Source organism: Aythya fuligula, chromosome Z, assembly GCF_009819795.1.
Source record: "Aythya fuligula isolate bAytFul2 chromosome Z, bAytFul2.pri, whole genome shotgun sequence".
In the NCBI taxonomy this organism is placed as follows: Eukaryota; Metazoa; Chordata; class Aves; order Anseriformes; family Anatidae; genus Aythya; species Aythya fuligula.
The window spans coordinates 5,351,455-5,378,893 of NC_045593.1; the positions used below are offsets into that span (position 1 = coordinate 5,351,455).

At 35.6% G+C, this 27,439-nt stretch overlaps 1 protein-coding gene across 2 annotated transcripts in view; it reads right to left on the reverse strand.

Moving 5' to 3' along the window:
- Nucleotides 1-326: 326 nt before the first annotated feature.
- The window catches only part of PIK3C3 (phosphatidylinositol 3-kinase catalytic subunit type 3), a 71,694-nt gene continuing 44,581 nt past the window's right edge, over nucleotides 327-27,439 (reverse strand). For both annotated transcript variants that reach the window (XM_032205785.1, XM_032205784.1), the window contains 4 exons: nucleotides 20,772-20,940; nucleotides 16,864-16,954; nucleotides 4,297-4,422; nucleotides 327-1,281 (listed from right to left, as the gene is read on the reverse strand). In XM_032205785.1, the coding sequence (XP_032061676.1) occupies nucleotides 1,267-1,281; nucleotides 4,297-4,422; nucleotides 16,864-16,954; nucleotides 20,772-20,940 (401 nt within the window). In that variant the 3' untranslated portion in view covers nucleotides 327-1,266. The remainder of the gene's footprint in view (nucleotides 1,282-4,296; nucleotides 4,423-16,863; nucleotides 16,955-20,771; nucleotides 20,941-27,439) is intronic.

The following is a 27,439-nucleotide window of genomic DNA, read 5'->3' on the forward strand; positions in this document are numbered from 1 at the left end:
TATATGGAGAAGAGGAGCTGAAACAATGTTGTGTTTAACTAGCTAATTTGGGTAATATGCTGAAATAACTAAGGGCCTATTACAGCCATTGCTGGATTTTCCTCCATCAAAGCACTTCTCATGTTTGCAGAAGCAGTAAAGTGCAAGACTTGATTCACAAATACCAGATTCAGATTCAAATCAGTCCTTATGTTCATAATTGGGAGGGCTCTCCTCCTGACAAACAAAAAAAGGAGTGTAAGTGCACTCTTTGAAAAGATCCACACATTCGTGAAAAGCTAATTACACTGTTGATTATTCAAAACAGAATCATTATGCACTCAACATGTGGCACAGAAGTCATTTTATTAGTACCCTTATTCCTGAATCAAACAAACACAGTAGTGAAAATCCTTGCAGAAAGCCAAGAGTTATGAACATAATCCTTTAGCATGCCACATCTCAGCAGGTAAGATGAAAAAGACAAAACAGAATACCTCAGGACTGCAACAACAAAGAGTTTATTAGTCATGAATATATAATTGCTGTACAGAAAACATTCAGATTTAAAGTGTGAAATACTGAACGCCTCACTGTGCGTTCTTGTTGCTGAGCCTGTTAGTGATGATTTAATTGACTGCCTACAGATGACTAAATTATCAACACTTAAAAACATTTTTGTAAGCAGGGAAAAAATGATCGTCCTTTCTAAATGATAACATTGCCCAAGGTGGGAAATAAAGGAACACACGAATCATGTTTAAAACTTACTCAAGGATTAGAGTTAGCAGGAGGGGAGAAGAGGAGATTAACATGGTTTCATGTTTTTCTGTACTGAAAAACTGTAGACTCACTGCTGTGCTTTGTACATACACATATTCAGTGTAGCAATGATTTCCGTTTTTAAATAAGAAAATATTTTAACAGGTACAAGAATCTACCATCAAATCCAGCCTCTTCCAGTTATCTTTGGCTTGGGAAGATACTCACTTCAACCTTTGAGGCTGACATTTTCCTTAGAAAGAAATGCCATCGTATGTGAGCCTGAAGGACGGTATAAACATTCTCCTTTTTTTTTTTTTAATTAAAAAAAAAACAGGTATTTTTAAACCTTTAAAGAAATGAGACTCAAAAAGCTTCTTTGCCTCCTGAGTTCTCAGTTCTCCATGCTACCAAATCTGCAGCTTTTGCCTTCCAAAACTGCTTAGTGAAGTCCATAAGGGCTTGAGAAAGTCTCTTTCTTGAGCATTTGCTGAGGCTTGTTTCCATCACAGGAACGTGACGGGCTTATTTTCTCCAATACTACAAGGGAAGAAAAAACAGAACGGAATTTATTTAACCTGGCTTATTCTCAGGGACCAAAAGTTATGTGTAAATTGAACTGGGTTTAAAAAACATTGAACACAATCCTTCAGGAGACCAGACCATTTGGAAACCAACACTGTCTGACACTGGACAAACAGCTTCATCCAATATGCACAGTCCTGGTGGTAGATTTTCCACTTGTTTTATTTTCAGCATGCAAGACAGGCTTCTCCAAAAGGAGAAAAACAGAAGCCTTACTATGAGTGAAAGGAACCACAGCAGCACTTGGACCACAGCTTCTGAATATCATAATACCTCTTTACGTTTACAGTTTAAATTGAGTTTGTTCCTTAAAGAGCAACTGCCTATTAGTACAACCTCAATTGCAATACTATATTTTAGGTGGGACACCCCTCATCCCTCAAGTTTTCACTCTTCAAAAATCACTGATTAACAATGCAAATTACTTAAGCTGTAAATTTACAAGGAAAAAATGTGAAGTTAGTCACTTCAAATTGAGACTGTTTCCCTTCTTGGCAGAAATAAATAATGCTAGAATGAAAGTGACTCTCCTGGGAGAAGTGGCTAGCCAGTCTTCATTAGTATCAAGTGAAATTACTATGCGCTTTTTCTCATCTTGAGCAGTTGAGCAGTATTATACCACACCATTAACTTGTTCTAAATGTTTATTTACTTTTGAGACAAGTTTGTTGATAACCAATAAGAAGGAAACAAATACATAGCACATAAAAGGGCCTGTAAAATATCTAGTATGACAATAAATTACAGATACATTAGAAACTAAGGTTTCATAGCAGAGCTTTGACATGAACCCAATTTATAATATTGTTACAAAAGAACAGGACCAAGATGATGCCAAAAAATCTAAGAGTGCTTTACTGAAGAGCTCCACTTTCATAGGGAGTGACGCAGAATGCTCACACAATGGTCACTACAATAACTAACCTTATTAAAAAGCTCTTAACTACTGCAGTAGATATCACAGATTCCCTGTAGACCTATTCTGGAGGCAGCAGGATAATAAATATCTATTGATAAATTTAAAGAAAAACATGCTTAAGAGCATTTCAAATGAAAAATTGTGTGGCTTTAGGTCCAAATCTGCTATTTAAGCAGGTGTTATTATACCCGCATAGTTTTTTGTTGTTGTTGTTGTTTGGTTGTTTTTTTTTGAGACAGTTTTTATTACTATTTAGAGCAAGGTAATTCAATGCAGCATTATACAGGAACAAATTGAAAGCTCCAACTGGCCATTGTGTAAGATGACCGCTTTACTGCAAATTCAATTATGCATTAATTGTTCATTTGTTCAACGATTTAAAGACTCTGAAGACTTCAGCAGCAGATTCTTCTAACAAAGACAGTCTCAGAAAAAAAGCAATGATTTTGACTAATGAAGTACTAAATATCACTACAAAGTGTCCTACCTCACTTGTAGTATAAAGATAATAGACTTATTACATTTAACTTTGATGGATTTTTGGTGATTTTTTTTTTTTAATACACGAACACATTTCAGAATCTTAATACATGTCAACTGCCAATTCATTTATGACTTAATTTCATGTCCTCCTCATGCTGATACTACCCAATGTTCTTGCAGGGGGAAGCTTGCAACTGTAGCTGTTTACAGAATATGAATGAAGGCAGAAATCAGAACTCTGAAACAAGAATCCTACATCGCAAGAGGTTAAAAATGCCTTAAGCATTTAATATAACACATTGTTGTTCACATTTTAATGTGCAATTTCTTGTGATCCCAGGAGAGAAAAAGGACACCTTAAAGGACAGAAGTGTCAACTCTTCAGCAGCACATAGAGTTCACAACCTCATGAAAAACAGCTTGTTACTTAAACCACGCTTCCTTGGATCTAAAATTCTTGGGTTCAAATTCTTAGTTACTTTACATATCCTGAACAAATCTGTCTTGCAATTTTAAAAGCAATCTTAAGTGTTGAGGAAAGGTCAAGCAAGTATACTTCTGAATGGAGAAAGGAAAGGTCACCTAAATCAAATCCATAAACTTTGACTTACTAATACAGCTTCAGAAATACATTAACAATTATCTGGGACAGACTGCCAGTCACCTAAAACCAATGAAGTAAAAAGATGTCTTAAATAAACTGTCGGTATGTGATAAAAGCAAGGTCTAGGCACATACTGGAGTCACTTAATTTTAATCTTTTAAAAAGATTACATCTTTGTAATGGTCTTGTTTATTCTGAAAAACGTGAGGTAGATGCTAGACTTTTTCACTTGGTCTTATGAAATTACTATCCTACATCCTATGACCGAAGTAATCCATGAGGAATAACAATTTTCGCAATACTTTTGTGTAATTACTCTTTTTTTCTCCCACACTGTGCAAAAGATCACCCTTGTTAAACACATATGCAGACAGAAAAGATGTTTTTACTTTTTAACCTGCACTGTAGTGAAGTTCTTAAAAATAAAAATTTGATTTGCAGGAAAGAATAGATTAGTTGGAAAACCTTCAACAAAACAGACAGCCATAGAAACCGAGAAGTGTTTTTATCAGATTTTGATCAGTTTTGAATGAATTCTTTCAATTCTATTTCTTGTCAGGAGCCTAATACTTAAGGCAAATAGCATACTACCTTAAACGCCTGATAAAAATAAACTAGCCAGAGAGCTTTGAGGAAGAAGCATTATAAATTCAAAAATGAAATTTGAATAACAACTTTCAATGTAAGATTTTTTTTCCTCCTCTCATGGAACCCCATCCTTCCAATTTGCAGTTCTTACCCCTGGTAAGATGATGAGTTACACTCCAATTGGCATGTTTGCCAAGAAGTTTATAAGAATTTCCTAGTACCACTGCAAGCTTGCTCTCCAGTCCTGGCAGCAAGAACACTTAACTTGTAAGAACTACGACATCATTAACAATGAGCTCCTGTCTTGAACTTACCACTCTGGACCTCTCACATTACTCAGTTTTCAGTAAGACTACCAATTGAGAAGCTCTCTCACCTGTGCAAACTTATGTATCTGTTCCACCACAGCTGCAAAAAGGGCATGGACACTTTCATCAATTAGACTCTGCATATAATGGACAGCTTCTTCATCAGAGAGGTCCAAACGGAACTTGTCCTGCACCTGGAATGAGTTGGGAAGACAGAAAAGATGACAAATGTGATTTCAATCAGACTTACCCAGTAGCAGACATGATTTAAGCTGTCAAAATTTAGTAAAGAATCCGTATTTTACTTCATATGTATTTTACAGCAGATTACTGGATATTAACAACTTTCATTTAAAATGTCTGATTAACTTTTTCATAAAAATGAGTGTTTAAATAAGTGAGAAACCCCTCCCAACTCCCCTCCATGAACAGTCAGTTGGAGACACTGCTACCCCCTACACTGTTTTTTTATTTGACAACATATTTTAACTATTATCATTATTGTACCAATAACATATCTTGCTTGGTACTTACAATTTCCCTAAGAATTAAAGCAGTGTAATTAAGAATAGAATACCAAGATCTATATTCCTCTATTACAGCCTTGGTAATGCCCTGACCCATGAATATTTACAAAGGTACAGTGGATGCCTTTTTGTGAATTCCAGCTAATTCCATGGCAATTGTTCAGGACTGCTCCAGATGGCAACATCTCATAAGAACCATTACTACAAACTTTTCTTTTAATATTCAGAACCTCCATACATAGAACTGGCAAGAGCTTCAGCAGTTTCAGAAAAAGAAATAACATTTTGCTTTTTGGGAGCCAAGTTAGTTTTGCAGACATGCCTTTTTGCTCAGAACACATAAAAGGCAGATGCTTAAGTAAGCATTTTGGGTGAGTTCATGTAATTTGATGCACAGATTCAGTAAAATGATAAAAAATATCAAGACATCATGATTTTCTAATTTTTATGAGGTGATGTCTGTAAAGCAAGACTTGCAAACAGGAATGGTGAGTGTTCAGATTTTTTTCCAGGAAAAACAAATCTCTTGCGTAACAATGCTACCTATGGGAGGTCAATTTGGAAAGCCATTTGTGCTGTTTAAGAACTCCTAGCAAGTCCTGATTTCCCTAAATAAAATTAAGGATGCTATGATCCCAGCATTCTTTTTGCAAAGTAGCACTGGTCACAATATAAAAATCCCTCAGCAAATTTCCAACACTTGCAGAAGATAGTTGCAGCCATCTAATCACTTCCTTTATGTTCATAATGGTAAATTTCAAGGGATGTGAGCTCTTCTAGAGACTGTCGTATCCATCTACTCAGTCTCTTGCATAATGAGCTAGGTAAAATAGTATAGACTTGATGCAAAAATTGTTTGATAATTTCCAGTTTATTTGTGACAATCTCTTTTACAGAGTCTCTACAGTGAGAGGGAATGAATCACATCCTAGGTAGGTTGTTTCAATGATTAATTGCCTTGTTTAAAAATTGTGGTTTATTTCCTATCTGAACTTGTCCAATTTCCATCTCAAACAGTTGAGCTCATTAATTTTTTTTTTTTTTTTACATTAAAGAGCTGTCTATCACAAATATATTTCACGTAGGCAAATATCAAATGATTTAAGTTGCTTCTTAACCTTATCCTGGCTAAGACTGAAGAAACAGATTATGAGACAGAATAACATCTCTCCTGAATATCTTCCATTCATTTACCTTTACACATTGAAAAGAAATACCAGATTATTTCAGCAATGTTCTTAATAAAGACATTAGAGCGATAATACCACCTTCTCTTCTCCTTTTGCATTCTTTTTCAACATTAAGGATACCACATAGACAACCGCCCTCTTTATGATAAGAAAAATTCTGAGATATCAGTTAATTATTACTCTGCATCCTTTCCAAAGGCGAGGTATTGCAGGGGAGCGCCCTCCAGTGCCACCATAAAAGCCTAAGTTAGCCTACCAGGTACAGAAAGACAACACCACTTCACTCAAAATACAGTTGTAACTCTAAACTTACTTCAAACATACTGCTACAAATTGAGTTTTTCTGCAACTTCAAAGTTTCATCAGTATGAAAGCCTAGATTAAGCTGAAAAATGTTCAAACTCCCCAGGAAGCAGATCACAGGGAGGAAATTAAAAGGGTATTTCAGGCTAATTTTATACAACTTTCATTTTCATAACAAACATAATAAAAGGTTTGTTATCTCCCACATATGTTAGAAGTTTGACAGTCAATAAAACATGCAGAAGAATCCAACTGAACTTGGACTACTCACATGCCTGCAATTATACACAAGCTCAAATACCTCCCCAAATGAGTCCACAGATATCTGTCACACCTTTTTAAATGCTTGTAGAAAAAGTGATGCAATGAGATTTTAACAAAATTTCTAACTGCAGTTTAAAAAACAAAAAAAAACCAGTAACACTCTTAAAACTCTAGTAATGGAGCACTTCAACTGTTTTCTAATCCGTTCACAGAACTGCAGCTACTGATGTTAAAATGCTGCTTTACTCTATGGGATTTAGGATTAAACTACTTCCCACCTTCCCCAAGAACAGACTGGCATACTGATATATGTGGAAAGAAATTTAGCCACAGCTAGACCCTAAAATCAGATTGCAATTAACAGCAGGATCAAATGCTGCTGAGCACTAGATCTTTGCCTGGAAGTTTTTCAGCACTGCAATTAAAAATGACTGCTGCAACCTAGCTGAGAAGAAACATGGCAAGATGACAAATTACCTCTTGAGCTGTAACATCAGCAACAAGATTAATATATACTGACTTATGGTTCTTGTAACAAAACCAATAGTAATTGTTATCTGAAATCTCTCAGCTCCAAACTAAACCATATATTGTGAAAGATAGTGGCTTCTCACAGAGGAGGTGAAATTAGCAAGAGATTTCTGCATGGTGGTAGAAGGGAATTTAGGGGTCAAGTTATGATGAGTTATACAATTATCTCATTCTACACATTTAAGAACAAAATTTATCATTCTACACATTCAAAAGAAAACGGTCACCATGAATGCATCAAAAACATGCCACCTGAATTATTTACCTGGAGTTCTTGTTTTGGCAATTGAATTATATTAGTCTTGTTAGCTTGCTATTAGCATTAGTCAAAAAGAGGAAAGAAATATACTTGATGAATCTAGTTAAGCTTTTGTTTCCAGAAAGGAAAGTTTTAAACCCCATACTGTATGCACACAATAACTTTAAACACATTCCTTTAAACACGTCTCAACAGTAACCTTGAACATTTAAGGGTGAAAAGGCTGTATAAAGAATGACAGAACCCATGCAAATACTGACATTCAGCCTAAAGGTTTCAAATTGCCCACTATCTATCCACCTGCACAGTGGATAATTTCGTACTAAATACAGGGTAAAATAAAAGAATTGCATAGTATATGAATTTACGTGACTAGGAATTTTATTGTTCAGTTAAATTGATAATCACTTCCTGCAGTCACATGGAAGAAGAGGGAAACTTTGCAAAGTAACAAGCAAAAAAAAAAAAAGGAAAAAGTTCTACAACGTAACCATGAATAAATACCACTTTGCACCATGATCATCCCATGAAAAATCACAGGCTTTTCACCTATGATAAGTTTGCTGGTGAAGCAAACTCAAGTGAAAAGCAGTACAAGAGGAGGAACTGGATACTTAGCAGCCTCTGCACCTTCCCCATATTAGAGGTCAAGCACAGGTAGCAAACAATATAGTAACAGAAATAGGATGTTTGGTTGGTAGGGTTTGGTAACTGATACTGAAATATCAAAGGTCTTCACACAGCCTTTAACTGCCACTCTCTGCAGAGAATTTTTCAGTATCTGCAGAGACTGCAGATTAAAGCATTAAATGAAAGGTCTTCCTTTTCTATGTAAAGATAAACTCACACAGCACTTTTATTATTGTCTAAAACTGCATTTACATATTTTAAACAGGTCACAATTTGCAGCTATATAATTATGCTTTTATATTATTATGCTTTCTAGAACAGTTTAAACAAATGGAAAGGTGTAAACATTTAGTGCACGTGGGGTGGTAACCAAACAGTCATTAGTTCTGAGTACCCTTTTGCTGCAGAAATACCTGTGCTTCATTAGAAAGCATTCTTAATTTCATTAGAAATGGAATTAAAATTAGAATTAATGCTGCCCCACTCTCCCAAAAAAAGAAAATCAAGTAGTCACTTTATCCATGCATAGCAGAAAACCCAGGATCTTATAATGATGCAGCCTGATCAAAGCAAACAAACTAGAATCCCACCAGCTACCTTCTGGAATAATTAAAAGATTAAAAGTAGTACCACAGCACAAGCGTTGTTACTGGGAAGTAGAACATCATGAGAGATCAGACTACAGCAGGAATTAAACTATTTCATGCAAAATACTGATAATTCCCACCACATAATCCTGCACACCCAAACACCCATTTCAAATACATGAAATTTCAAAGAAAATTAAACGTTAGGTATACTTACACTTCATGTGACAACTCACTAAAAGGGAAATTGCAAAGGTAACTGATATGGAAAGAAGATAATATCAACCAGAATAACAGACAGTTATCTGATGGTAAATTCATAATTCATTTTTGCTTGATGTGTCTTCACAGAAAACTAAAAAGACTCATTTTCAAAACAGTAATGATGTGTTATATGAAGCTCATTTCAGAGAAAACTCCACATCATGTCCACAGATCTATGTACATTATAAAAATCCAGATGACAGCATAGAGGAGACTATACTCAAAAGCCTAACCACCTAACAGTCGTAGAAGTGTTTAAGATAATGGACAGGCCTCTGTTTTCTTCCAGCAAATAAATCTCCAGGTTTGTCCTTCTCCCTTTTGCTATTTTGCATTTTTGGATGTGTGACAGGCTTGAGATTTAGATACCATACTCAAACTCAGTTCAGAAATACTGTTGGTGTAGTTAACCAATCTATGTTTTGCAAACATTTGCAGCTATGATTGACATAATTACTGAGGAAAGTAGCAAAATATTTTGAGTTAATATCACATGGACATATGAAAGCCCTTTCTCCACCCTATTTTTCTCAGACTAATTGCAAGTCAGCCATTCCAAGACTGCTGGCTGCTCTACTCTTATTCTTCCAGCACCATTAGGCAGCACTGCTGCTGTTTACTGCAACAACTAGCTAAGTAGCTAGTCATTGTGTAGTTTTATCACTTTAATATGGGATTGCTCTTTGCAAAGTCAGCTACTCAAATTGAATAGAAGCTTCAGTGTTCTTTTTGATTGGGTCTTAATATGCATCAACTACTATTAAAGCTCAAATAAAATAGTTGATAGCCAAACAAGTAATGTTTAGTGAGGTTTTCATGATTTTTACTGTTTTGCCGTAAGATTGTTCCAACAGTCAGCATTCAACGTACATGTAGCAGAAATTAGCACTAAATTCTTGGCTTAACCCTTACCATGTTTCACCTATTTCAGCAAAGGTCTTTCCTGCTTTCCTTGCTGCTTGATTACAACACAGTCCGAACAACTCACTGTACAAACTCTTCAGATGCTCTATTTGCATGTACAATTTTATTTGAAGGACTATTCTGACAACAGCTTTTGTTTTCCAGGCTTTGATTTGAACAAACTGCACTTTCTAAACAAGCCTGTGCAGACTTCTGTTTAAAAGAAACAGAACAAAACAAAAAACGGAAGCTAATAAACCCATTAGTGAGGATCTAATTGAGCTTCCAGAAAAATATGGGTTTTAGCTGACGCAATATGCAAAGGTCATACTGTTCCTGTTCAGAATTTCATCATATTGGCCAAATAATTATGACCAAATGAACAGCATGATATAAAGCACCAGGAACCTGGGGTGTTCTTGCTCTCACTTCACTCTGTGAAGTTTATTCCATCCTTTCTGGGTTTCAAAATGAGTATACATGCAGAATCAACAGCCTAGAAAGAGAAAAGCTGGGTGTGCAGCTGCAGCATCATTACCCAAATGGACAGAAAGATGAACGTCTGCCTAGGCAAAATGAGCTCAATGTCAATGTGACACTATTACAAAGAATAAACCTCCTCTGAGGAGGAAGTAAATATAAATACAGAAACAGACAGACTTACCAAGCAAAACTGAGTTTATTTCTCCTACAGAGAAATAATACTAACTCTCTTGACATTAATAAACCTCAGAAATGTTTCCTAGCTCCACCTTTCAAAAAACATTGTTATTTTCAGTTAGGTAAACAGGGACAGATATCTACTGCTGTCTAAAAATGCAGATCAGACAACAAATGAGAATCCTTTTCCTCTTCACTGACTTGTGAACTTAACTCTCAATTATCCATTGACTGACTTCTGGGGAGGAGGGAGAAAGAAGAGAGGGCGTTTTACTACAACCTCATAAATTAACTCAGCATTAGAAACAAACTGGCTCAAACTTTCTCTGCACCTTAAGTCACATTGTTTCTCTGTTTCAGCTTTTCTGCCTGTAAACAAAAATTACTGCACTTTGATGTGTTTAATGCAAAAGAATTAAAGCATGCCTGCTTTCTCTTCTTCCCAGTTTTCAGACATTTCTACCACTTGTTTCTCATCAGGTGTAGTGAGACCTAGTTAAAGGTTACATAGATTTGGAAACACAAAGTGTTCTAAGTGGTCCATTCTGTAAGAAAATTCCCCACTCCACTGAATCATGAGAATTTAACCTTTTCCTGTGTAAATCCAAAGGTGCTATCAAATTTGAACAGGGCTTTCATAAAAAAGTTACCTTCCATCTACAATCCCTTTAAGCTCACCTATAAATGACACAGTTGCAGCATCTTTGCAGCACCTTCAAATCAATGGGCATCTGAAACACAGTTCAGTCAATTATAACACTGTCCTTTAATGCCTGCCGAGTTCTTTGTGTGCCAATGAATCACCGGTCCCTGATGTTTTCTAATTTAAAGGTCAAACTTGCTATGAAGGACAGACACAAGCCATCTGGCTTTCCTGCAGAAAAATCAGATTTTTTTTTGTTGTTGAGAGACGACAATGCTGAATGCATTTGTTACATTGGAAGAGTGATGGCATAACTCCTCCTTACACAAAACTGCCTGCGTAATTGACTGAAGATTCTAGTTACCACTGTTTAAAATTATAGCATTACTTCAAAAGAGTAACAATTGTCAATTAGCATTGCAGCCGCATGAGAAATACAAAGGCAAGTAGCAGTGGCAGAAAAAAGGGGCGGAGGGGATTTGCATTATATCCTCAGTTATGCACTGACAAGTCAATGTAAACAGATTTCAGCCCAGTCCTTTTCCTGAAAATTGAGATCTGGAAAAGAATAAGCAACGAGTGGAAAATTAAAGGCAATTACCTCAGAGGTCAGAGAAAGCAAGAGGCAAACAGGGGAGAACCTTCCACTATTTTCCAATTTAAGTTCATTTTGTAACATTTTTGAGCCAAAGGGGGTTCTCAGAGAAGCCTAAATCAAAGGGTAGCAGTAGGAGATGGTATCCTGACCCATGAGGTGAAGCACACTAGTCCACCAGGTTTCTTTATGAATAGTATGGAGAGGACAAAAGGACATGAAAGGTTAAAAAAAGACAACTAATTTCAAGCTTTGCTGATCCTTTTTCTTGGTCAAAAATTGACAAATGTTTTCATGTTAAACAAAACATCAAGAATCTGAAGAGGATTTCTATGGTTTTATGGGATGGAGATAACCTGTATAGTTGACAACCACTTTTCTGCTTTGATTTGCAACCCCTTTTATCCCCCTCTTCACCCTTCTTTTACTGGGAAAAATACTGATTGAAACTGGATTGAGGGAATTAAATCATTAAAGGAAAATTTTCTTTCAGTTTAAAGGCACTAGATGATCTACCTAGTGATACACACTGGAAGTGGAGAGATGGTTAAAAAAATATTTTCTATACATCAAAGAATAATGGTGAAACTTGAAACCAAGAGCTTTCCTCTTTCCTCCAGCCCAGCCAATACTGACATTCACATTTTCTGTTCAGTTTTAGGTGTAAGAAAGCATCATTAAGGTCAGCATTGGTTTAATTTCTGAACACAGATTTTATACAAAGCAAGTAAGAAGGTACTGTAAAATTGTAGTGTGTTCCAAATCCACAACTCCAGCTGTAATCATCAGAAGTTTCTGGTACATTTAACATTAATGAGAAGAAAGTACCCAGTCTTCTCCCCCAATAAGCAAAATCAGTTTGTGTAGAGCTTGCTCACTTTTGAACAAGAAGAATGTGAAAGTGCCTTCAAAGATGATATAAACGGAGAGCCCAACTCTGCTTACTCCATCCTGTGCCATAAACCATGTCAAACAGGTGTAATCTATACTTATTTTACAGAAAGTTGTACATGACAAGCTGCTATTTCAATTTTGCCTCGACTCGATACATATTTCTCCCAAAGACATTTCACAGGCATTGGACAGAAATGACACCCAGACAACATGCTTTTTGATAGAATGTAATTTTATAATCAGCTTAAGATCTTCCAGTTAGCTCCTTGGGCTATAACGTGTTACTGGAAAGTAGATGTTTCTTCAGCAAAAACAGCTTACAACTAAAGATCCTGCCTTCCTTTTTCTTCCTCAGGTTAATAACATTTTCCTTAGGTGTACCTTCTCATTCAGATTTCTCTAAGAAGTTTCTATTACCATAGCAGAATGAAACTGTTAAAAAACAAAGAACAATTTGTATCATCCACAGCCTCAGTGAAGAGGGCATGCTCTACATCATAATTTTTCCATTATCTTGGTTTGTTTTCTGATTTGTCTGAAATTAAGGCAAAAGATGGCAGACTTCCAATTACCTTTTCAAACTCATTAGTTAGTGTCTTGTTATACATACACATACCACAGGTGACAAAAGAAAGTACAAGAAATGAAGCCATACAAAACGGCTGTAGTGTTCTTTCCTCTACTTGAATTAAAATAAAAATTAAGCACTCATTCATACTCAAAGAATTAGGCATGCTGTTTTCTGTAAGTTTGGAAAAGAAGAACACCAAATATTTCTGATGTTATGTTTTACTCGTCAGAGTATTTTTATATATTGTCCATCAGCAGACAGATATTTCTTGCAGCATAAAGTACCTCTAATTCTTGCTCAGAAGCAAGAATGACACATTACATCTCTTTGCAAAGCTGCTCAGAACACAGCCCAATGTACTGCCTAAGCATAATTCTTTCCCTTTGAGAAATCAGAATAGTAGCCATTGCAGAAAAATCTCCCTTACTACCTCAACTTCGTGGACTGTACTCTAGCATACCTGTTTCAATGAGAACAGAAACCTGTGAGGCAAGAACAGCTCAGTAAATGAATTTGCTCAGAATACATTCATTTAAGTATGTTACAAGGTGCCTTTTTTCTTGATCCTGTTAAGAGATACCTATGGAAGTATAGTTAGAATACTTTATAACTGCTCTTAATAGGATTGCTGCACCTACTAAAAAATTCCAATGTCAAGGAATGCTGAACAGTTTGAACACCAAAATATATTGAAATATAATGTTCCACCTTCAATAACTTTCCTTTCTTTAAAAAGGAAAACTAAAATTTGTACTATATACATTTTCTCACAGTTTCATCCTAAGTAATATTCTGATACCTGAGAGATTTGGAATAAAGATAACCCAACCTGTTTCCTCAGTGACCTGACTTCAGCTGCCTGTAAGATCAGAGCCTAACTAGATCACTGGCCTTCTAAAAAAAAAAAAAAAAAAAAAAAAAAAAAAAAAAAAAAAAAATGAAGGCTCTACAAAACAGAGAGTGAGTGATACTACAGCACCAGTAAGGAAAGTAAAGAAAAAAAATTTCCACCATAACTATTATAAGAAGGATACCTTCTTAGATACAGAAATGTTTGTACATCTCCACCTTTCTTTCCCATGAAAGTGATATCATGGTTGAAATGGCTATTGACTTGACTCACATAAAGGTAATTTAATTTTACGGGTCAGTCCAAAATGGATCTTTAGCTAATTTGAGTCTGTTGAAATATATATGGATTTTTTGTTTAAAGCTTTAAAAAAAGGCAAACAAAAAAAAATCAATTGAGATGCTGAAGGCATTTATTCAATTTTCCTACAACAAGGTACAGTATTATCTTGTTAAATGACTGAACAAACTTGCCACTCAGCCCAAGAGGTACAAGACACCTTGTTTCTCTTTTCTTATTGGTACTAATAAAGCTCAGAACTGATTTGAGACAGGCTAATGGACATTAAAAACAAAATTTCTATCACTATCTAAAAAGTGACCTCTTCACTCTTCTACATAGAATTAAGATGATTTTGCTGCTTAGCCATTTTATAGCTGTTTACCTGATGTTTTTCTTTAAAGTAAAAAAAGAAATAAACCAAAACCAAAATATTTTCAGTTGCTTTGAACATAGTTGTTTTCATCCAGTAGATCATAATAACAACACTTGCTTTATAAGAGAGTCCTCTATTCACCTGCTCTTTCAAGATCTCACCATAATGTATCATTTTTGCAGAAATTCCAGAAGTTTATTTATTCTACAATTCTTAAACCAAAAGGTCCAAACCTGAACCTCTCATTTGGGATTATAAATTGCTGTCCTGTCAAAAAATTAGTTTATTAAAATAATTATACTTGGGGCAAAGGATTGAGAAGACTATGAAGTAAAAAAACATTTATGAACAAGCCAAACAGTTATCTTTCTGATAATACCGTATTGTGTTTGTTTTATTCTGTTTTCCTTTTTTAAGGAACAAGCACACTCTAAATGAATTTACAGAAGTTGTGACAGCGAAATCTGTTCTCTCAGTATATTATCTCTACCCATTTATAATTATTTTGCATGAAATTTGAAGGTCTTCACTCTTCCCCAACTAAACAACATTTTAAAGCGTGAAAGCAATCTGCATTCCGTATAACAAATACTTGACTCACTGACTCAGGTCTAGCTCTCAACATTTTCAAGCCTCTAAGATGAGAATAAATTTCATCAGGGTAAAAACTGCAGATCTCAAAGTTGCAGCATTGCCAGAGCTCAGTATGACAACAACTCTGTTGTATCTGACCTAAGTGACCTACCAGACAGCAAATAAACATACACTACTTTCATCAAAAAGGGGACTATTATTTATACTTAGTAATGAAATATAGAGGTAAGTACATTGATCTAATTCATATGCCTATGAACTTCCCTTCAGATTTTGCTTCTTTCTTCTACAATACACGTAGGTGTATTATCTCTGATTGGATATACTATAATCAGGCTTGAGATAAACGTGATTTTAGCTACTGTATATCAGTGAACTGTAACATACTTCTCAGCTGAAGAAAAGACTTGTTGGCTTTCAATTCTCTATCTTAATTTAATATTTTATATGAATTAATATTTCAAAACAAGGGAGGAAACTTCTATTAAGTACGAATTTTATAAGCATCTGAAACACTCAGACATTACTACAGTAAAAGCACCCTTTAAAAATATTTTAGAGAATTTGACATCCTACTATCATTTGCTACAAAAAAAATCTGCTCCTGGTATAATTCACAGGAGTGTTGTCCAAGATAAAATGTGATGCCAAGATACTAAGAAGAAAAACGTATGTTAATTGGCAATGGAAAACAAGGAGACCGAATTTGATTACAAAACGAAACAGACAAAAAAAACACACTATGTCATCATTTGCAGAAATGAAACAATGATTATATGAGCTCTTCTATATCAATTTGAAATTAGGAAACGCTAAACATAGATGTATATTCTTACATGCTAAAAGAAAAGCTTCGTTGGAGTCAATTCACTTACCTTCACGAGAATTGCATTAGAATGTGAAGTATTAATTTAAATAATTGTGGATCTTTGCATTCATAGCTTATTGAAAACACTAAAGATCAGGTTGATCTTTAGAGAAAGTACAGAGCTTGAATCAGAAGTGAACTGAACTGATTTTCATTGGATTCACAGGCTCCACAAAGTCTTTTGTGGAATTAAAAGAGATAGCCCTTCGCTAGAAATCAGGTTATAAAAAAAGCCAACATTTGCCTAAAACGTAAGTGCAATGAAATTTATGGGAACATTTACCCGGTATTTTCAACGTCAACAGTAGGTGAAACACCAAATAGAGAAGAATGATTCAGGCTGGAGCAACAAGACAAAATCAGAATTAGGGGACACCTGTTAGTTTGTTTTCACAACAAAGATTTCCTAGTGAAGAAGTAAAAACAGTCTCAGTTACTGTTTTATAAAACTATATGTGACTGTTCCACCTAGTTTATAATCCTGCAATCTTTCATGATACAATTAGCGTTGACTGCTTCACCCATCAAAAGCTTTTCATTAAAGTATGATCACCGTTCTTAGCAGAATGTTGAAATATCACTTGGAACAGAGTGCTAGGGCAGACTAGGCATGGACTCCATGGGTGATCAAGATCAATTCTGCATATATGGATGAGCACACATACTAGGCAACTTCAAATGTATATTCCCGCCTTTAACCTCAGTGATTCTAGAAATCACTTAGACCTCATAGAACAAATGCAAGCCTCCTCAGGTCATTGGTTACACACAAGTCATCAGAAGTGACTGAAGATTTCATAATATGATGGTTTTGGTTAATTAAAGACAAGGAAAGCTTTCCTGTTACCTTTTTTACAGTCTTGTCAGGTTCAAGAGCAATATCTGGAATGTTGGCATCCACCATGAGGGAAAATAAGTTCAAGATCAAGTTGGAATACCTGAGTAGAAGAGCATATTAGATAAATACACTTTGTAAAATGTACGAAAGACAACATTTTGTGAACAACTTCATATAAGAAATAAGATCAACTTGAGTTGGTAATGTTTCAGAGGAGATGCATACACACCACTTTATTTGGACATATTTAAGATATCCAGTAATATGAATGACAGTTTAAGCCTTGTCTTGAACTGCCAACACTGAACACAGACCATGCTTTTTTTTTATGTTGGATTTTTTTTGTTGTTTTTTAAACAATCTTATAAAAATAGCACATATTTTAGAACAATGTTTATCCACAGACACACCAAATATAAACAGTTTCAAATACTGTAAGATTTAATGCCTTCTCCCACTCCTAGGAGACCAAGCATAAGCTTGGATATTGATTCAAAGGTTAACTTTATTAATTGGGTAACAGTTATATAGCGATATTATATATATTAGCATTCAAACAAATGAAGTCTTCACAATTAGAATGATTTTTCATGTTGCTGTGAGGGCTTTTGCCATAACAGGTTGACTATGAGTGGTTCAACCAGATCTAAGTCTGCAGTTGCTCAGTTAAGCTGCAGTAACTTTGGTAGTACAGACGTCAGTTATAACCATTTAAAGAGAAAAGACAGAGTAGTTTTAAGTTTTAATATGGTGTTGGTAGTACTTGCAAATCTTTTAAAGAACATAATTTTACCCTTGCAGGAAATTAGCTCTAAGTTGCTATTTGAAAGGATAATTTCCAAGCTGTTCAACATAAACTGAAACTTCCCTTACTCCCTTAAAAGAGAGACGGTTTTCTTTTAGAGACAAAGTAAGCAACCAGCTTCAAAATCTGAAATACTGCTTTTCGAAGACCCGCAGGAGCTTCTTTGATGATAGAAAAAGAATTCTTAGTAGTAAAATTTATTAGCAAACTTGTAAATGCATATAAATTGGCAATCATAATAGCATGAAATATTTTAACTACAGAAAATGACTCTTAGCCATACTCTACAAATATTTCTCAACAAAAATCTCTCTTGGAAAGCTTAATTCTACCAAAAACTATTGACACCTAGTAACAGGAACTAGCACTACCTAGAACATTTCAGTGTAAGATCCAACTCTTTAGAACACAACTATTTTAAACTGTTTGGACAGAAATCTTTTGTCTAATTTGTTTCAGCTGTTCTGCTTCACTTTCCCAAGGGCAAGGGGCTGGAATCTGGAAAATGTCTTTTAGACATTTTTTTAGACGATAAAAATTACACTACTATTTTGTTTCAAATCTGGCTACAAACTCTGGCAGTCGATAGCAATAGCAATTGCCAAGGACAGACTACTTTCTTCACTTTTCATGCTCCTAATAATAGCATTCAGATGTAAGCAACCTGAATTATGTAGCGAGAAATTGGGCAGAAAGAGAAGGGCTGGACAAACCAGAGACTGAACAAGATGTGTAACAGGGTGTGATAGACAAAGGGCAAGAGTGCAGAGACTGATGCTAACTCTCGATAAGGTCTTATGCAGGTGCATGGTATGCCATGGACAGGCAAAAAAAAAATAGAACCAAAAAAAATAGAACCAAGAGCCAGAAGCAAGGGTGTATGCATACTGGTGCATACTGGCACCTGAGACACAGGGTGTCAAGATGCTCACAGCTGGTCCACAAACAACCCAAATTCACCCTAACATTAGACATTTTGTTGGAAAAATATCTTCAGGTGTTGATTCTAGATTCTTTTCTGACAGATCCTGCTGAAGGATCTGTCAGAAACTGGGAATTCAAAAGGGACGGAAAGCTGACACACAATAGGACTTGAGCGTTTTTAAGTAAGCTCAACATGTATAAAAAAGGTGTAAAATGCTGCTATGCCACAAGTGAGGATACAGCTACAACCTGCCCTGCAGCACATTCAGCACACGTGGGCTGCTCCTTCATTACAGCATTGCTGACAAACACATACAACTGATCAGCGGCGTTCAAAAAAGTGGAAAGTCATCTCTCCCCAGGGGAAAAAACAAAAACAACACACCAACCACAAAAGTCCCTCAGCAATGATCATATGCAAAATTTCTTTCATCTAAAACTATGAACAAACTTTTTCCACTTATAAGTTGGAAATTGTTTTTGTTTTTGCTTTGCAACAGTATTCTACCAGGAACCCTGAAAGGCAGATTCAGCATTTGAAACATGCAGAACACTGTCTATACCCCAGGGAAATGAAGAACAAAACAGGAACTGATAGAGATAACAAATAGGGAATTTGCATTTCGATTTAGCAATTAGAAGTTATGATTTCACTGTACTTAGCCAGAAGTATCTGTGAACAGGTTGGCATCAATGTGCAGAACCGTTAGAGCTAAGACATTCCTCCTTTTTTTTTTTTCCTGACTCAATAAACAAGTAATCTTGATCATTTTTAATTTTAGCTGCTTAAAGTAATAGTTATTGTAATACCAGTATTATCCTATGCCTCCTCTGCTATCCTATGCCTTAAAGAGAGATCCAAAACCATTTAAAAATGTTTTCCTATAAACCTGAACAAATATTGGAGACATAATTACAACTATAGTCCCAGAATTAAAAATGAAGTTATCTTGATTTACAGTTCAGTTTTATACCAAAATGACTGCTGCACTCCACACTTGAATATCACCTCTGTAGCAAAACATTACGTAAACTAGTTAATGCAATGGATAATCCTTCACTGACATAACAGACCTGTTCACTGAAAAAAACTAAGTTTAAAAAACAAAAAAAGTATTACTTTTATAATACTGTATTTCTGATTTGTGAAGTTTTGAGAAAAATTCAGAACACTGAATATATATTGGCCTTCCTATTAGACTTCTCTGAAGTCAAACAATCTTTGCCACTAACATGCTATTGCTTTTTCATTCTACTGAAATGCTTTTAGTAAGTCTATAAAACAATGCCGTATTCTTTTTCTTCTTTTAACAAGGGAGAAACCACCTGTGACTTTTTCTGTTATCATTTAATATCATTGGCTATGTACTTTTCATATAGGTATTTTCACATTCTTTTAATATTTCTGTTTTATTTCATATATTTGAAGGTTTACATCGTGTGATCTAAAATGACGTTCTTTCATCTCCGGGGAAAATGTACTAAATCAGTCACAGTACACACCAAGAGTGTTTACATGCATTCTATGTTCAAACAGAAAGATGAGCTACACAGCTCAGAAAGCTGATGGAAAATTATATGGTCACTACAAAGGAATGAAACTGCTTCAAAATCTGAAGGTGTGATCAATTCCTCCATAAACAGAAATCTAAAGAGGCTTTAGCTGCCATTGTTCTGTCTATCTACAAAAGCTGCTAACATACTTGACGACCACACGCAGCAGCTAGTATTTGTTCTGTGGGACCTGCATCCAACTAAGCTTATATATACCATCTTCAAGGCAAAGAATTTGATTTTGATCATCACTCGTCTAAATTGGAGGAGGGTAAAGCAGCAAATTAATAATGATTTAGGGTTAAAAGGATACCAGTTTACTTGATCACCAGTAATCAGAGAACTTGCTTAAGGGCAAAAACACGTCCAAAAAAACAATTTAATACCCCCACAGAATTTATGAAAAAGGTATGTTATTAAACAAGTAAAACTGAGAACCTTAACTTAAAAGGCAATTATATTCAAGCTCCGCATTATACCAGTGTTTTAATGGTTTCCTTCGTTTTGTACAAACTCTTGTTTGAATTCTGAACATATACACAAGTTTTGAATTTTTAACAGGAATATCTTCCCTGATATATTCAATATTCTATTTTACTGAGGCTCTATTAACTTATCCAAATAGTTTTGTTACCTGCGGAGATGGAGAAAAGCTGTGTAGCACTGCTTACGGAACTCCTGGTACTGCTCACTCTGTGTGCCTCCCATACCTTCCACCATCTCCTTATTCAGCTTCATTGGGGGAGGTAGAGGCTTAGGGTCCCGACCCAGAATGTAACCAAAGTCAATGTGAAACAGTTTACCTACAGATGAAAGGCAAACATTTACCTCAGTATTTCACATATCAAATTGCAAAAATACTCAAAAAAAAAAATTTAAGTACAGTTTCCTGAAGATGCTAAATTGCTCTCAAGAAATACTATTCACTATTTTCTATGAGGCTTATAACTATAATTCATGTTTTCAGATATAAACTTGAAATTATAGACTTAAATAAAGCTGATTTCAAATTCACTCAAGAGTACTAACAAATAAGGTAAGGATTTTGTTTACTTTTTAAACATATGGAATATATTCATAAAGACTGAACCAATGTTCAAAATAAGTAGACATCAAATAGACATTAAGTGCTTAGTCATGTTATAGATACTACTACTTCTTTGCTCCTTCTTAAGAACTTCTTAACAAATCAAAGTGTTAATGCACATATTGCTTTTTTTCCTAGTATCCCATTTGGCTGCCCCAGTATACAATAAGTTATTTTAGTAATACATTATATTAACCAAAGGGAAAATAAGAATCATGATCTTAAAATCCTTTAAGAGTTGTCCGAGTACATACAAAATTTAATACCTCTGAAATATTTCTAGAAACATGTATTTCAATTGTATTTTGAATGCAATGTCTCAACATACTCCATTTGTACAAAAATGCATGAGTTACACCACTTGATCTCTACTTTTCCCTTCTCAGAGCAACTATGTTTGTAATGTTCCTGTCATTAACTTGACAAAAACTTACATACATCTCATTTCAAATGCACAAGGCAACTTTTGTTCCTATAAAGAGTTTGTGTATTTGCAAGATTGTCCATACTTCTTTGGAACATGTTCACTGTGTTCCTTTTTACTAGTGCCAAATCTTACGTGAGATGCAATATGGAGCAAAATAAAAAATTGAAACAGCAATTTCCAAAAAACAAAACAAAACAAAAAAAACACTACAATATATTCATATGATAAAGATTAAGTATTATATGAACATGCAAACAGAAACAGTCATCAAAAGCCTAAGTGGTTCAATTCACAAACCCTACGAAGCCAGTTTTTAGGAATATTCTTGACTTACTAAATTGAAAATACTGACCATACAGAGAAAAAAAGGTGTTTGTGAATGTGTTTTGCAATCAAATTTTCAGTTTGATACTAAGCTTTTGAACTGCAGAATTTAAACAATAATAAAGCTGAATTAAAAAAAGAATTCAGTTCTGCCAATGTCCAAATGTGCATATAGAAGGTACATAAATGAAATTTCATAGAACCACCTAGCTTGGAGAAGACCTTCTAAATCATTGTATCCAACCGTCAGTCTGACCCTACTGAGTCCCATCACTTAACCATGTCCCTTACTATCATGACCATATCTTAAATATTTATCTCCAGGGACAGGAACTCCACCACTTGCATGGGCAACCTGTTCCAATTCTTGGCCACCCTCTCCATGACAGAAATTCTTCCTGATGTCTTTCCCCTGGCTCAACCTGTTACTGTTTCCTCATATCTTATCACTTGCCAACTGAGGAAAAGACACCCCCATTGATGCAACCTCCTTTCAGGTAGGTTGCAGAGAGTGAGGAGATCTTCCCTACACCTCCTGCTCTCTAAACTAAACAACCCCAATTCCCTCAGTCACTCCCCTATCTTGTTTTCTCGTCTCTTCAGCAGCTTCACTGCCCTTCTCTGCACACACTTGAGCCACTCAATATCCTTCTTCTAGTGGGGGGCCCAAAACTGAACATACTATTCAAGGTGCAGTCTTACCAGTGCTATGTACAAGGGGACATTCACTTCCCTACTTCTGCTGTCTGAAGGCAAGTGATTGCCTTTAGACAAAGGAAACACGTTCCTGAAGACCACATTAAGAAGGATTAGGAAATAAGTGCAAACAAGTGATGTGCATTTGAAATGTGAGGTAAGTTGAATTTTGCATCCAAAGCAGAGCTCTGCAGTAACATTAATAAATTTATTTTTAGATGACTAATTCATAGAAGAAAATGACGTGGATAAAATTAAATGTGGATATAAAAAAATTGAGAAACTTCTAAATAATAACTAGAAAATGGTTATCATGACCTATCTATTCCCAGATACCACAGAACATACCAAGTCTTGCTTCATCATTATGGAACTGAACTGCATTATAAACAGAGGTTTGTTACCCTTCGGATGTTTTAACTTGCACTGTCTATATTCATTTTAATATTTTCATAAGTTTAGACACTCATCACTCTTGGAAAAAAAATTGGAACGTAGTATTTTTCAATTAGTCATCTCTCTGTCCATTTCATTGAATAATAGATGTTCTTTCATTGGAGAAGCTTGCTTGAAATCTGTCATAAGCACTCTTCAAGCCAAGAAACAAACTCCATCACAGTCAATTTTCTAAGAGAGATCACAAGGATGCTTAATAAGCAGACTAATTATTCACTAGTTGATAAATACAATCATTACTTGTTGCATATCTAATTGTGCTAAAGAATTTCCTTCAGTAATTTTTTTTCAAGCTGTTGCTGGTTACTCTTAGAGTTCACTTTTGTAAACTAAGTATTTTGAAGTAGACATTGATATATACAGACAAATTAGATGATAAAAGGTGTTTAATTAAAAAGTTTGGGGAGGGGTCTGTAACTTATTCAAACCTGTCATCATGAAGAATCAAAGGAGAACATTTGAATAAAACAATAACTTTCGTGGCAGTATTTTTTTCTAGTTTGCTCTAGAGATAAAGAATAATTAATAATGTAGCCTGGTAACTAAAATGTATCTAAATCATTCTAGAACAATAATACTTGAGTGATATACATAAACATACATTAGTTATCAAATACTTTTTTATATCTCAGTCCTAAAAACGAGTAAGCAAACTATAAGGTGGGACCATCCTCATTTAACATTACAGCTTCCCTAGCTATACTCAAAATTTAGCGGATTTTTAGGCTGACTCAAAACATATGTCAAACGCTTTAACTTGAATACAGTAAATATATTTAATACTTTTCAAATGCATGTACTAAACACAGACACTATTCATTTTCATTTGGAAAGTTCAAGATCAATTAAATCATCATACCAAATTACAAAATAAAGACAGAATGCTCCCTTGATATTAGCCTGAAGCTGCTACTATGCTAAAGAAAAGACTGACCAGCCAGCTGGAGGGAACACTGCTGTTTCAGGGCTTTCTACAAAGAAACTTGACTTATGCTGTCCTTGAGGACATAACTAAAATTGGAACAAATGAAGAACAATCTCATTTTGAACAAATTAAATTGGTAGTATAATATAATATTGAAAATTAGGTGGAACTTACATTATTAATGTTAATAAATAATAAACTTATCAAGATACTTTTAATGACTTGATTTTTTTAATACTAAGATAAAAGGTTGCAAGTATCTCAAGTGATCATCTAAAGCAAAATTTGTATCAGGGCATGACAACCAGCATCTCACTTTCAAGATGATTAATGATTGAGATAGCTCAGCTGCATTCTTGGATATTTTTAGCATTTTTTAATCCCAAGTTGATGATGTTGAGGATAGTGTTTTTTCCTATGGCACTCTACTGAAAATGTCACTTGTTATATCTCATAAAGGTGACCTATACAAAAACATGTTATGAAAATATAGTGTGTGGGAGATGCTACTTCCTTGTATTATACAGACAGCAAAGAACATATCAGGTAAAGATGCAATAAAAAATAAATCGGAAACCAAAACAAAGAGTGCAGATTTAACCAAAACCTGCTAAAATAATAAATAGCAGCAGGAAGAGAAGGACAAAAACAGGAACTTGAACTCTCCAGCTGTACATAATCTGGAACAGCAGCTTCGTGCGAACTTCAAACAAAATATCACCGTAGTTGGTTTGCATGGCAAGGTTTTGGTAGCAGGGGACATAGGTGTGGCTTCTGTGAGAAGGATCTAGAAGCTGCCCCATGTAAGGTAAGGGCCCTACTGTTGGCCAGAGCTGAGCCAGTAAGTGATGTTGTTTGCCTCTTTGAGAGCATATTTAAGACAGGGGAAAAAAAGGCTGCGCCACACAGCAGCTGGTTGAGTGAGAGAAGTGAGAAACAGCCTTACAGGCGCCAAGGTCAAGAAGACACCAAGAAGGAGGGGGAGAGGTGCTCCAGGCACGCAGCAGCAGTTCCCCTGTGGCCTGTGGAAAGGCCTCTGGTGGAGCAGGCTGTGCTCCTGCAGCCCATGGGTCCCATGGAGCAGATCTCCACGCTGCAGCCCGTGGAGAGGAACCCATGCAGGAGCAGGGGGGCTGGGCAGCTGCTGCCCATGCTGGAGTAGTTTGCTCCTGGAGGATGGACCTGTAACATACATGTCATTCCTGTTACACACCTGCAATGAAGGATGCAAAAGCTACTAGTAACTTAGTTTGTCAGCTTAGTCATGATCCTTCTCCAAGATCTGATCTCCTCAAAAACACAACATTCAACATTCAAGATTTGTCAGCCTCAGATGTGACAACTTTTTCTTAAAAAAAGAAATAAAATAAAATAAAAATAAAAATATTGCAAGTAATCACATCTGGAAAAAAATTCTACAGGAGAAATCAGCATCATATCTAGGCAACTACTGAGTGAAGTTTTTTGATTATCAAATGTCACACAACAAAATTTATGACATCTTCAACTGAAGGTTCTTTAAAGTTACATATATGGTTTCTTACCAACCAACTTTTCTCATCTGAATTTAGAGGATTATTCTTAAAATTGTATTTCACTGAATGGTTAAGGTTGGAAAGGATCTTGTGGAGGCCACCTGGTCCAATTCTACTGCAGGTCCACCTAGAGCTGCCTGTCCAGGATCATGTCCAGATAACTTCTGAATATCTCAAAGGATGAAGACTCCACTGTGTAGCCTGTACTAGGGCTCTCGTCCCCCTCACTATTTCATACCGCAAGATTTCACACCACATGTATTTATATACAGTTATCATAAATCTTGCCAGTATTAGCCCAGTTGTGAAATCTGTGCAACACATTGCTTTTCTGAAGGCTTTTAAATTCCATGTTTCAAAAACAAACATTTTCCTCCTTCAATTTACAGTTAGTGCCATAACACACGTACACCTCGATCTTTTATCATCATGTTTTTACTCTGGCTTATAATCCATCTTCTTCAGAGTTATTACATCTTAATTTGAGAAGGCTTTAAATTATTAGCCATGCTTATAATTAAAGACAAAAACAGATTACAAATACTAATTTACTACTGTTCCTGAGTAACTTCTAAAACCCAACCCCCCTACCTGAGTGATTTTTTTTTTTTTAAACAGAAATAATTTAAGAAAATGAGTGAAACATTTGGTCCCGAGTCACTTTCGTTTTTGTACATCTAGATATAAAGGCCGTGTATTTCTAGTATCTATATACTGAAAGCTATTTAGAAATTTGAGTTCCTTTAAAAAATACAGGACTTTAGGCACTTGAGAAAACTACACATACGGATTTAGGAAACGCATTAAGAGAGAAGTACGCCTGAAATTCTTGCCGTATTTTAATTCCTGCCATATTTTGAGGTTAGAAGCAGGAGTACATGCTATACCTACATATAGTCTACATATAGTCAAGTTACACAGCTTTGTGCAAACATTTCTGACTTTGAAAGCGTCTCACTTGTCAGAAGTCTTAAGGACAACATTAGCATCCTTTTAGAAGTGGGAAAGACTGTGGAACAACTTCAAGTAAACTCAGATCTTAAAAAACAGTGCCCTAACCATTCTCCACTCCCCTGCTCAAGGATTTTTACTTTTACTGCAAAAACTCAAGTAAAAAGCAAGAAAAGGCAGTTACTGATTGGAAAAGAATCTGATATTTCCAGAAATATGCAATTATAACTGCACAGACAAAATTGAGTTCAAAACTTAAGAGCTAATATAGTTGTATATTTTAAAGTTTTTTTTTTTTTTTTTTTTTTAATTTTACAAGGTTGACTGTCTTTTCCATATGTTCAGTACCAGGTGTTCGGTAGAAAAATGGAGGACAGGCCCTTGGGGAGCTCAAGGGAATGGCAAACATATAATGATCCCCTGACCAGCAGTCAGGCCATAAGAGATCTGAAAGTCAGTTTTAGTTCCTTCCAGCCTTGAGACTGAAGAGAACTTTGATTAAGTGAAACGTGAACTTATGGAGACTAAAAATTGATACCTGGTGCTTGCACTAGTGTACTGGGTCTGGCTGGAATGTTAACTTTCCCGGCAGCAGCCCATTCAGTGCCGTACTCTGTACTTGTAGCTGGAACAGCAGTGTTATCACACCAGTGTTGTGTCTACTGCTGAGCAGCAGTGGAACAGCATTGGGCCTTTCTCTAACCCTCCTAGGGGGTGGGCAAAAAAGTGAGGAGAGAAACATCACTAGGGCAGCTGACCTAAACCAATCAAAGGGATATTCCATACCATGTGGTGTCACACTCAGCAATAAAAGGTGGAAACAGGAAGAAGAGGGGAGGGGTGGGCTCTCGTTGAGAAGACGTCGGTCCTCCTCTCGAACACCGGCTGCGTGCGTTGAGGC